We start from the raw sequence: 12990 nt of genomic DNA on the forward strand, positions 1-12990 counted from the left end.
GAGGAAAACATAGAAAAAATGAAATAAAAAAAAGAAAATAGAAGAAAATCAGTGCAACAAAATGAAAGCAGTGTAATCAAGAAAGAAACCAATAAAAATAAAGGAACACTGATGAATACTAAGAAAGACTAAAGGAAGAATATATGTAAATACCAGTGAAAATAAGAAAAAAAAACAAAGAAAATTGGCAAGACAGGTAAATAAATAAATAAAGGAAACGAGAATTAATAGTAAAATGTATACATTATCCATTCAGCCCAAAACCTATTTAGTGCCCCTACCAGGAATCGACGCACAGTTTATTAATTCAGCCCAAAAACTAAATAGCCGCACACAGTTTAGCTCGTATGATACAACGCGAGCAGTTTAAGAACAACAGTGCTATTAACTGCACATATACATTAGGAAAGCTTGATTTTTTTGAATTTTTTTAACAAACTAGAAACTTCACAGATTTTAATATCAATCACGGATCATTTTAAAGTTCATTGATGTTGAAAAAATTTCAGCGATTTTCAAAAAAAGTTCATCAATTACAAAAGTTCATCCATTTTGAAAAAGTTTGATAGATTCTCATAAAAAGTTCACAAATTCGAAAAAATGTCCATCTATTTTCTAAAAATCATTCATTTTCAAAAACGTTTCACAAATTCAGAAAAAAGTCCATCAATATTGAAAAATGTTCATCGATGTAAAAAAAATGTTCTTCAATTCTGGAAAAAGTTCACAGATTTAAGAGAAAAGAGAAAAATAAAAACAAAAAAAGAACAAGACAAGAGGGATAAAAGGAAGAGAAGGAAAAAAAATTATCACAGGAGGCGTTGTGGGCACCTTTATCTAGTACAGGGAGATCGCAGGTTTGAATCACCGCGAACCCACCTTTCGCACTTGTTTTAGCAGAAAAAAAAAGTTAAACGTGCCGGCCCAGCTCCTAGGAATGGTGTGTGCTGCTTTGTGGTTAACACACTAATGGGTGCCAAATAGGAAACACCCGCACCCCCCCCCCCCCCCCCCGCTCTCCCTCACTCGCATCTATCCTAATGGTCCGGCCCATATTAGCCATTCTTTTGGTCTTCGTTTTGCTCGTTTACTTTGCCCTTTTCTTCTTTCCTTTTTAATTGCATGAAATTTTTCAAATTCATATTTTTCAAGTTGCTGAACGTTTTTCAATTCGAGATTTTATTTTTCATATTTTTGAACTTATTCTTAAATTTGTGAATAACTACAACTTCATGATCATTTTTAAAAATTTTAATTAATTTTTTTAAACTCATGATTTTGTTTTTGAATATTTGAAGTTTTAAAACACAAGAACCTTTTCGAATGCGTGATATTTTAATTTCGTGAACATTTTTCACACTTTAGAATGTTTTTCTTATTCATCAATCTTTTTTTCAAACCCATGGACTCTTTTTAAATCATGAACTTTCGAATCTTTGTACTATTTTTGGAATGTATGTGTAGATTTAAATCCATGAACATTTTTCAAAATCCATGGAATTATTTTTTCAAAATCCACAAAAAAATTCAAATTCATAACTTTTTTCGGAATTTCAAACTTTTTCATGATCATGAACCTTTCGCAGATGGTTGACCGGTCAACCATTCGCCAAAGAGACCTGCATGGCTACGACCCAAACAATTTTGTCATTTCGCCTTTGTTGGGTCAGGCCTAGCTTAGCAAGGCGTGAGCATCATATCACTTACCAGCGCCTAGCTTAGAGAGGCGTGAGCACCAGTATCGCTTACCAGCTCTAAATACACGAACGAGGAGGACTCTTAGTTCATCGAGTTAGTGGGCCAACCCATGCGTGTGGGTGATGAGGGGAGCTACCATCTCGCTATAAACGAGATGTAGATATAGCTCTCAGAGTCCCTTGGAGGCTTCTCAAGCCCTAACTAGATATAGCTCTCAGAGTCCCTTGGAGGCTTCTCTATATCTATCTATCTATTTATCTATCTACCTATCTATCTATCTCTATATCTATCTATCTATACATTTTAATATCCATATCCATATCTATATTTATATCTATATCTGTACTATCTCTATCCATCTAAATGTTCCATGTTTCACTTATCTTTTCCTCACTTTTCATCTAACATTCCCGTATGATAATTAATCACCTTAATTTACTTATCTAATAAATTAGATTTAGTTTACTTACCAAACTTCTCATCAAATATAAGGTAAATCATGTGCATAATTGTCTTAATATGGGCAGGTAAATCATGATCTAACGTAATAGATTACTCATATCTCATGATTTTATTAATTGTATTAACATAGGTAGGTAAATCACGATCTATTAACAGATTATTTATGTCACGGGCATTGCAATAGTAGATAACAAAAGGAGAATATCCGGCCCGAATAAATTGGATTATCTAGCCCCAGACACCAGCATTTCTTTCCCTTTCCATTTTCAAAACTAAGAACATGAAGATGAAACAAATACTACAATTAGATCAGGTTTAGTCCTAAACTTCGAACTTATAATATAAAAAAGAATTCTTATAAAAGAAAATAAGAATATTTTTGCTCCGCCTAATAGACAAGCGGAGTAGATTTGTCACTGAAGACTTCCCGACAAGGTCAGGCCGGTTACAACAGCGACGCGTCGTTGTCTCATTCTAGCGACAACAACAGTCGTTCGATTTGATGGTCCATGGACTTTGATATATTTTTATTATTATTTTATGGGTGCTTTGTACGGATCTGGTGAATCTATATCGTAATAGATCTGATCCTTTTGAAAAAAAAGCCAAGCCAACTAACTGCAGATTGATTGAATCCAACACAACACCACATAGAAACACAACACATCACAACACAGAGAAGCCACATGCATCAGGCATGCATCGTTATTAGTATACAAATTGAAGCCGCAAACACGCCGGAGCCAGGCCCTATCTTCACCTAAACAACATGAATGGATGCATGCATGAAGATGAAGATGCAAAACCGATGGAGCCACTTTATTTCTGGTCATCCTAAGCTCAGCAATCCCGCTCGCAGTAGCACTTGGGCTCGACGTAATGCTGGTGGCATTGCCCGCGGGGGAAGTTCTCGGTGTGGCACATGCTGGTGCAGTTGCTGTCGCTGAAGCAGCCGCCCTTGAATTTGTGGCTCTTTGACTGGCATGTCCGTGCTTCTGCCACCTTCATCGTCCCCATCTCTACAATGCAACCACCACAAAAAGTAATTAAGTGCCGGTGATTAATTACAGTTTACAGCTGCTTGATCGATGGAAGGGAGAAACTCGCCGGACGTACCCATGGCGACGAGGAGGAGCAGGATGAGGAGGGCGGCGGGCGCCGCGGACATGCGGCGAGGGGACGCCATCTCTCTTCCGCACTTGCTCTCTTGCTTCACCCGAGTGTCAAATCAGAGCTCTCTACTGCTGCTGATGATGAGGGGAGCTACCATCTCGTTATAAGTGAGATATAGATATAGCTCCCGTGTCCCTTGGGAGCTTCTCAAGCCCTAGCTAGAAAGCCCTAAAATAATCCTTGACTAGAAGGGAAAAAGTCCATAGTCCATAATCTCTATCTTTATCTTTATATCTGTCTATATGTCTATCTATTTATCTATCTATCTATACTATATCTATATTATACTTGGCCATGGGCAACCCGACCCGGACGGCCCGACCCGACCTTGTCCACGGGCTGGGGTTGGGCCTGATTTTTAGGCCCGGCAGCCGGGCTCGGTCCTGGCATATTCACCGTTTAAGGAAGAGGACCGGCCCGTGGCCCGAGGCCTGCTGGGTTTTTTGACTGATGGGCCGAGCTCGGGCCTAGGTTTATTGTGTCGGGCTTTGGTAGGCCTGGCCCGAAGACCGGCCCGACCCGACAGATGGCCAGGTATAATCTATATCTATCTATCTATATTATATTTATATCTATATCTATCTATCTAAAGGTGTCATGTTTCATTTTTCTTTTCCTGACCCCCCTCGTCTAACCTCCCCATATGATAATTAATCATTTTAATTTATTTATCTTCTGAACCAATTTAATTTTTTTTGAGCATCAGTACAGACACAAGCGGTCATATACACGCGCATACACTCACCTCTATGAACGCACACACGCACGCCCTATCCCTATGAGCACCTTCGAAAGACTGAGCCGGCATATCATCTTGAGATTTAATTTTAGTTTACTTACAAAACTTGTTATCACAATAAGGTAAATCACGAAGAAGATTTGATAAACATTTATTACATAATTGTCTTAATATATATAGGTAAATCACAATTTAACATAATGGATTATTTACACCCCAAAAATTTATTTACACAATTGTATTAATAGCCTCCCCTACAAAAACAATTGTATTATAGACAGGTAAATGACGATCTGACATAATAGATTATTTATATCCATTGTAACCTACTGGCATTATTTATACTTCCGGTTATCGTTCAGTCAGACTCGTGTGAAGCACTATCTTGCTTGTCGAACAGTGGACTGGAGCCTTCTGTGTAGGGTTCTTTGGTTCGGGTGATCAAAGAGTTAATGTGTATTAGGGAGTCTTATCCTCAGAAAATTCTTCACAGATCAAAGAGTTAACGTGCAATAGGGAGTTTTATCCTCAGAAAAGTCTTCGTAGATCAAAGAGTTAATGTGTATTAGGGAGTTTTATCCTTAGAAAATTCTTCGAGTTGCAGATCGGCTGGCCAAATATAGCCGTACCGAGAGTACAACTGCTGTGTGGTTGGTCTCGACTCCACCTTGTACTAAGAATTTGTGGCCTCTTGACTGTAACACTATTACATAAAAATAAAACTCCCTTTATCCCAAAAGAAAACCCTACAGACATTGTCCTAGTAAATAACAAAAGGAGAGAAGACGGCCCGAATAAATTGCATTCTCTAGCCCCCTGGCATTTCTCAAGAAACATCTCGTTTTTTTCCCTTTCCATTTTCAATACTAAGAACACGTGAAGACGAAACAAATACTACAATTAAATAGGTTTAGCCCTAAACTTCCACCTTATAAAATAAAATAAAAAAGAAATTTTTTGCTCCCTTAATAGACAAGCGAAGTAGATTTGTCTAGGCAATCAACGACGGCAACATGGTGATGATAATTAGGGACACTTGTATGAAGACTTCCCGTTGACAAGATCGTTGACAAGGTCTGGCCGGCTATGACGCAAAGACAGGGACACATCGTCTCGTCCTAACGGGAGCAACGGTCGTTCGGGGTCCGTGGACCTTGATATATTTTATTATTATTTTAGAGGTGCTTTGTACGGAATCCAGTGAATCTTTATCATAATAGATCCGATCCTTATGTAAAAACAAGAGACACGCCACCGACAAAAGAAATGGAAAAAGTCCATCCACTTAAAACCTTGAACTCGTAAAGGTTCAGCGAATCAAACCCTCAAGTCCAAATCCCCGTCGTTTGCACCCTAAACTATGCAATCCCGGTCTAAATCAAACCCTGGAATCGTTTGCCAAACAGGGATTGCAAAGGATGGCCGGGATTGGTGGCGGAACCAATTTGCCGCCCGCAGCAGCGCTACGCATGCGCGTGGGCCGGCCCATTTCGCGGCCGCGCTGCTCGTTCACTGCTTTATTTTTCCGTTCATTTCTTTTGTTGACCTTTTGTTTTATTTTATCTTTTAGGTTTTTTCTTTCTGGTTCTTTCATGTTCTTCCTGCCTTTTTCTTTCGTTTTCTTTTCCTTCTTCTTCCATTAATACATTATCAGGAAATGTTTCATTGCCATTTTTTCATTAATAATACTTTAATACGAGGAACAATCTGTGTTTCTTCTGTTTATTTTTACTTTCTTCTTTTTTGTGCCTTTTCAAATTGTTCAGCGTTCACAGTAATGTTCATTGTATATTTTCAAATTGTTCAGCGTATATCACAGTAATGTTCATTGTGTATTTACAAATTGTTTAGCGTATATCACACAAATGCTCAATGTTTATTTAAGAAATATTTTTTGTATATTACAAAAATGTTCAATGGTCGGAATTATTCATTTTTGCATTAAAACGCAGACGAACACCCTGCTCCCTGCTGGGCAGGCCTGCTTTAGTTTTTTTTCTGTTAAAAAAATAAGCCGCAGGGTTGGCTCGAACCCGAGACATTGTGTTGTCGATAGACGGAATTTAAAAAATGTTCCTTATTTTGAAAATTTGTTCATAATGTTTTTTATATGTTGACAACTTTTAAAAAAAATCTTTGTGATTTCAAAAATTGGTTCAGTTTAACAAAAATCAAAAATCAAAAATGTTGGTGTGTTCTAATTTTGTTCTGGAGTTCTAAAAAATGTTCCTATATTTCATAAAATTCTAAAAATGTCCGCGTTTTCAGCCCATTTCAAAATTGCGTGCGAATTTTAAAGAATGTTCGTTTTCCTAATTTTGTTCGGGTGTTTTAATAAATGTGCATGTTCCAAAAGTTTGTTTGAATTCTCCAAATTTAGTTTCTTAAATGTGTTCTTAAATTTGAAATGTGGTCGCTTTTCATAAACACTCAAAAAGAATCAAAACATTTTTTGCGTTCGAAATTTAAAAAAATATTCGAATCTGGTGTTGATTCTTAAAGTTTTGTGTAGCTTTTCGTTAGGCATATATTGCTTTGTGTTGCTAATTAAACAGATTCAGTTGGTAGCAGAACTGGTAGTACCAGGGTATCTGTTGCGCCAGATCCTTTTAGCGCTCCGCTGACGGTCGCCAGTTTTCATGGGCCGGCCCGGTCGGATTTAGCGTTACAGGCTCAAGGTCCGCACGGTCACCAGTTTTCATGGGCCGGCCCTGTCGGAGTTTCGCCTGTGCGTGCGACAGAAGGAATAAAGCCAACTTTTTTTGAGCAAACAAAAAAACAAATGTGCTGGCCCACCAGACAAATCCCGGTTAACTTTTGTTAGGGTTTGATTTAGCCCGGGATTGTATAGTTTAGGGTGCAAACAACAGAGATTTAGACTTGAGGGTTTGATTCACCGAACCTCTCTACGAGTTCAAGGGTTTAAAATGGACTTTTTCCAAAAAGAAATTCTACCCTGCACCGGAGACCCGTGCCATGGCTCAGCCGTGCAATCTATTGAAGATGCATGCATGTTGGTCCCCACTCAAGTCACAAAATATGCCATACGTTAGCAACCTCTCTTCTATATCCCTGGCCCATTCATATTTTTTCATATAATTCCAAAGCTTCAATCTATTTTATTTTTTGAATCACACAATTGCTATTTGAGTTCCTTGCGATTAGGACTTTGAAACAAAACCGCTGTTGAATATATTTTGAGAGATTTTAAAGTCCATATTTCAGAACATGATGAAACTCTATGAAACATAATAATGCAATATAATATTCCAGAACATGATGAAACTCTATGGAACATAATAATGCAATCTAGAACACGAAAAACCTGATAAGTTTTCAGTGTATTGACACTGAATGAAACTTTATGATACGATCTCGAACAGATAAACCACGGTAAAATAGTACATATGGTTGTTTTTCCTTTAAAAAAATAATAAAACATTATGATAAACATTTGAATATTTTAGTATCTTTATATTGCAATGCACATGTTTGTGGAAGGAGAGTACGTACGTAGTTGAATAGTGCACACATATCTGTAAAAAAAATAGAAATATGTGTAGCATTTCTGACACAACACCCAATGGATATGACAGTATAGAGAATTAAAAATATATCAAACATCTCCGTGGAAAAAGTGACATGGATCCCACCCAAAAGTATTAAGTGCTCAGCTATGCACGGTACGTCCCGTGCATGGTAGAAAAGCCGGTCTCATAAGCCAACACTAACTGAATCCAACACAACACAACACACAACACAGAGAAGCCACATGCATCCCGGACCGATCTTCACCTAGATACACGCATGCATGCAGATGAAGAGGCAACACAACTTTTATTTCTCGTCATCCTAACACACGAACGAACAAGCGTCCATCCGCCGACGGAATTAGCTCAGCAGTCCCGCTCGCAGTAGCACTTGCGCTCGACGTAGTGCGTGTTGCACTGGCCGCGGGGGAAGTTCTCGGTGCGGCACACGCTGGCGCAGTTGCTGTCGCTGAAGCAGGCGCCCTTGAACCTGTGGCTCTGCGACTCGCACGTCCGGGCCTCCGCCGTCCCCATCTCTGCAATGCGGCCACCACAGAGAGTAAATTAAGCGCCGGTGAATAATTACAGCTTACAGATGCTCCATCGCTGGGAGGGAGGGAGGGAGGGAGGGAGGAAGCTCGGCGGACGCACCCGTGGCGACGAGGAGGAGCAGGATGAGGAGGGCGGCGGCGGGCGCGGCCGCCATGCGACGACGAGGGGACGCCATTTTTCTTCTGCACTTGCTCTCTTGCTGCTTCACCCGAGTGTCAAATCAGAACTCTCTGCTGCTGGTGCGGCGGGGCTTGGCTGTGTTAATTATCGAAGCAAAGAGGAGGAGGAGTTTATATAGGAGCTTCATGCTTTTTGGACTTAAAATATTCGATTCTCAGTGGTGGTGCGCTACGTGCCAATATATAGTTCCACGTTGCCATGGCAGGTGTCCTCGAATTCGCTCGATGCATGCATGCGTGACGACATGTGCTACGTCTCTGAGCTGAGTGGAGTGGAGTGGAGGTGTCGGCAGGGCAGGAGACGACGCTTTTGCCAGCGACGCTGCGCGCAGGATTCATGATTTATGCCAACTTTACTTCACTTGCCCGCTGCCTAGGTAGATGTCATTATTAAAAAAAAAGTTTATACAAAAAATCTTAGCAGCAGCACGGGAGGATAAGGGATAGCAATAGCCCTGTCCCAAACAGGCGCTACTGCTAACAGATTAGCACTAGCGCGGCTCGGTTGAGACACAATACTACTAAAATTCCTTGACCGTTCTAGGTTTAGCAGTAGCCGTCCTGACTAACTGCGCTACTCCTAATTTAATAGTAGCACGTTTTTTTACAGGTCGCTACTGTTAATTTTGAACCTGGCCACATGACGGGTCTCTCTTAGCAGTAGTGCCTCTACCAGAAGCATGCTACTGATAGCTTATTAGCAGCAACACATTTTTACAACACGCGCTACTGCTAAACCACAGCCATATACCCCCTTTTTCCTCCCCCTCTTCCCCCTCCCCATCCTACCTTCCTTCACTTTTTCCTAGCTCCCACCTCGTCTCTCCCTCACTTTGCTTCTTCCTCACTACTTCTCCCCCCATTACTCTCCTTCTTCTATCTATCTTTCTCTCTCATTATTACTACTGGCTAACTACACCTCCTCCATTAATGCATCTCCTTTTTCTTTTTCCTTTCCCTCCACTAGTTAAACTTGTCTCCTCCCAAATTAGTTACCTAGCACTAGTAGAAAAGGGGGCAAAGGTCCAGACCGGTTCAGCCCATTAATCCCGGTTCATTCCAGAACCGGGACCCATGGGGGCATTGGACCCGGTTCGTGAGCCCCGGGGGCCGGCCGGGCCACGTGGGCCATTGGTCCCGGTTTGTCTGGACCTTTTGGTCCCAGTTGGTGGGACGAACCGGGACCAATGGGCCTCGCTCCTGGTCCACCACCATTGGTCCCGGTTGGTGCCTTGAACCGGAAACAAAGGCTGCCCTTTAGTCCCGGCTCATGCCACCAACCGGGACCAATGAGGTGCCTATATATACCCCCTCGCATAAGAGCAAAGCACACTGCTCTGTTTTTTCTGGCCGCCGAGGGGAGAGGGCTTGATGATGCTCTAGCTCACCTCCTATGCACACAAGGTGTTCGATGGAATGCCCGAGCCACACTACTTAAGCTTTCTCCTCTCCAAGCTCGACCTCCAAGCTTCATTTTCCTCAATATTTGTCTAGGTTTAGCGGTCCGTCACGCCCCGTTCCCGTCTTCACCGCCGTCGATCACCCGCGCCGATCTCATCGCCGGCACCACCGTGGTGAGCCTCTTGTTTTTATCTTCTTTCTGAAAGGAAAAATATTCTTATTTGTATGTTTAGATAGATACTTGTATTATTCTCTTACTTTTATTATTGCATCTTATATAGTGCGATGGTTTTGGTATCCGCCCCCGTCGGCCCTCGTCCTGTCTATGATTCGGATGTGGTATATATTTTCTTTATAACTATTGGTTCATTTATTGTTTATGAAAATTATGCCGACCAACGTGACATAGATTTTATTTATCTAGGAGGTATGTGAACCGGAAATTCCAACCGACCCTATTGTCGAGAGGTTAAATTTAGTTGAAGAAGAAAACAATTTCTTGAAGGAAAAAATAAAAAAAATTGAGGAGGAGAAGATGATATTGGAGTTGCATGTTGCGGATGTCGCCGATGATCACAAGATCAAGATGGATGCAATGCGCTTGAAGATTAGAAAGATTAGAAAATATGTCATTCATACCGAGGCTTGGTATCATTATGCCGTTGGATCAATTGTTACCTTGGTTGCGATTATGATCACATTTGTTTTCGCATTACATGTTTTACATAGTTTCAATGTATGATTTAATTAATTAGATGCTCTGGAGAGCTATATGTTGTTAGATGAGAACTATGTATGTACTTTGGTTTTAATATGATGATGAACTTCTATTAATTTGGTCACTTATTTATCTATTCATGATGTTCTGTAATGGTTTTTGACACACTTAATTATATATAATGCACGCAGATGAACCGGCAATGGATGTACGGTGACAGACACACCTCCGAGTACATTAAGGGCGTGCATGAGTTTCTCGAAGCGGCTGAGGCAAACAAGCAGAATGGTTTTATGTGTTGTCCATGCATTAAATGTGGGAATACGATGTATTACTCTAACCGGAAAATCCTTCACACCCACCTGCTTTACAAGGGTTTCATGCCACACTATAATTTTTGGACGAGGCACGGAGAAATAGGGGTTATGATGGAAGAGGGCAAAGAAGAAGAGTACAATGACAACTATGTGCCCCTGAATACGGTGATGCTGCAACGAGGGGAGCTGGTGAAGATCAAAAGGAACCAGACGATGTGCCCAATGATGCTGTAACGGGTGAAGCTGCTGAAGATCAAGAGGAACCAGACGATGTGCCCGATGATGATGATCTACGCCGGGTCATTGTCGATGCAAGGACGCAATGCGAAAGTCAAAAGGAGAAGCTGAAGTTTGATCGCATGTTAGAGGATCACAAAAAAGGGTTGTACCCCAATTGCGAAGATGGCAACACAAAGCTCGGTACCGTACTGGAATTGCTGCAGTGGAAGGCAGAGAATGCTGTGCCTGACAAAGGATTTGAGAAGCTACTGAAAATATTGAAGAAGAAGATTCCAAAGGATAACGAATTGCCCGACAGTACATACGCAGCAAAGAAGGTCGTATGCCCTCTAGGATTGGAGGTGCAGAAGATACATGCATGCCCTAATGACTGCATCCTCTACCGCGGTGCATACAAGGATCTGTATGGATGCCAGGTATGCGGTGCATTGCGGTATAAGATCAGACGAGATGACCCTGGTGATGCTGACGGCGAGCCCCCCAGGAAGAGGCTTCCTGCGAAGGTGATGTGGTATGCTCCTATAATACCACGATTGAAACGCCTGTTCAGAAACGGAGAGCATGCCAAGTTGATGCGATGGCACAGTGAGGACCGTAAGAAAGACGGGAAGTTGAGAGCACCCGCTGACGGGTCGTAGTGGAGAAAAATCAAGAGAAAGTACTGGGATGAGTTTGCAAAGGAACGTATGGTTTGCTTTAAGCATAGATGGCATTAATCCTTTTGGGGAGCAGAGCAGCAATCACAGCATCTGGCCCGTGACTCTATGTATGTATAACCTTCCTCCTTGGATGTGCATGAAGCGGAAGTTCATTATGATGCCAGTTCTCATCCAAGGCCCTAAGCAACCCGACAACGACATTGATGTGTACCTAAGGCCATTAGTTGAAGAACTTTTACAGCTGTGGAATGGAAACGGTGTACGTACGTGGGATGAGCACAGACAGGAGGAATTTAACCTAAAGGCATTGTTGTTCGTGACCATCAATGATTGGCCCGCTCTCAGTAACCTTTCAGGACAGACAAACAAGGGATACCATGCATGCACGCGCTGTTTAGATGACACTGAAAGTATATACCTGGACAAATGCAGGAAGAATGTGTACCTGGGCCATCGTCGATTTCTTCCGACCAACCATCAATGTCGAAAGAAAGGCAAGCATTTCAAAGGCGAGGCAGATCACCGGAAGAAGCCCGCCATGCGTACCGGTGATCACGTACTTGCTATGGTCAATGATTTACATGTAATCTTTGGAAAGGGTCCCGGCGGATTAGCTGTTCAGAATGACGCTGAGAAACACACACCCATGTGGAAGAAGAAATCTATATTTTGGGACCTACCCTACTGGAAAGACCTAGAGGTCCGCTCTTCGATCGACGTGATGCACGTGAAGAAGAACCTTTGCGTGAACCTGCTAGGCTTCTTGGGCGTGTATGGGAAGACAAAAGATACACCTGAGGCATGGGAGGACCTGCAACGCTTGCACGAAAAAGACGGCATGCCTCCGAAGCACTATGAAGGTCCTGCCAGCTACGCTCTTAGAAAGAAGAGAAAGAAATCTTCTTTGAATGCCTGCTCAGTATGAAGGTCCCGACTGGCTTCTCGTCGAATATAAAGGGAATAATAAATATGCCAGAGAAAAATTTCCAGAACCTAAAGTCTCATGACTGCCACGTGATTATGACGCAACTGCTTCCGGTTGCATTGAGGGGGCTTCTACCGGAAAACGTCCGATTAGCCATTGTGAAGCTATGTGCATTCCTCAATGCAATATCTCAGAAGGTGATCAATCCAGAAATCGTACCAACGCTAAGGAGTGATGTGGCGCAATGTCTTGTCAGTTTCGAGCTGGTGTTCCCACCATCCTTCTTCAATATCATGACGCACGTCCTAGTTCATCTAGTCGACGAGATTGTCATTCTGGGGCCCGTATTTCTACACAATATGTTCCCCTTTGAGAGGTTCATGGGAGTCCTCAAGAA

General features: G+C 41.8%; 2 protein-coding genes across 2 annotated transcripts; both read right to left on the bottom strand.

Moving 5' to 3' along the window:
• Window positions 1-2769: 2769 nt before the first annotated feature.
• LOC123084024 (defensin Tm-AMP-D1.2-like) lies at window positions 2770-3462 on the bottom strand. The gene is made up of 2 exons (XM_044505840.1): window positions 3277-3462; window positions 2770-3179 (listed from the first exon to the last, which is right to left on the bottom strand). The coding sequence occupies exons 1-2, from the start codon at window positions 3344-3346 to the stop codon at window positions 3001-3003; spliced, it is 249 nt and encodes an 82-aa protein (XP_044361775.1). The 5' UTR covers window positions 3347-3462; the 3' UTR covers window positions 2770-3000.
• Window positions 3463-7672: 4210 nt separating this feature from the next.
• LOC123084035 (defensin Tm-AMP-D1.2) lies at window positions 7673-8458 on the bottom strand. The gene is made up of 2 exons (XM_044505845.1): window positions 8254-8458; window positions 7673-8138 (listed from the first exon to the last, which is right to left on the bottom strand). Exons 1-2 carry the CDS (start codon window positions 8327-8329, stop codon window positions 7969-7971), a joined length of 246 nt encoding a protein of 81 aa, XP_044361780.1. The 5' UTR covers window positions 8330-8458; the 3' UTR covers window positions 7673-7968.
• Between the last annotated feature and the right edge of the window lie 4532 nt (window positions 8459-12990).

This window comes from Triticum aestivum, chromosome 1B (genome assembly GCF_018294505.1).
Source record: "Triticum aestivum cultivar Chinese Spring chromosome 1B, IWGSC CS RefSeq v2.1, whole genome shotgun sequence".
NCBI classification, from domain to species: Eukaryota; Viridiplantae; Streptophyta; class Magnoliopsida; order Poales; family Poaceae; genus Triticum; species Triticum aestivum.

Excerpts from the sequence above, each read along its gene's own strand:
- LOC123084024 (XM_044505840.1), bottom strand. The coding sequence starts at position 3,346 with ATGGCGTCCCCTCGCCGCATGTCCGCGGCGCCCGCCGCCCTCCTCATC. Across the intron at positions 3,180-3,276 it reads GCTCCTCCTCGTCGCCATGG|AGATGGGGACGATGAAGGTG; the intron begins GTACGTCCGGCG and ends GTTGCATTGTAG.
- LOC123084035 (XM_044505845.1), bottom strand. The coding sequence starts at position 8,329 with ATGGCGTCCCCTCGTCGTCGCATGGCGGCCGCGCCCGCCGCCGCCCTC. Across the intron at positions 8,139-8,253 it reads GCTCCTCCTCGTCGCCACGG|AGATGGGGACGGCGGAGGCC; the intron begins GTGCGTCCGCCG and ends GCCGCATTGCAG.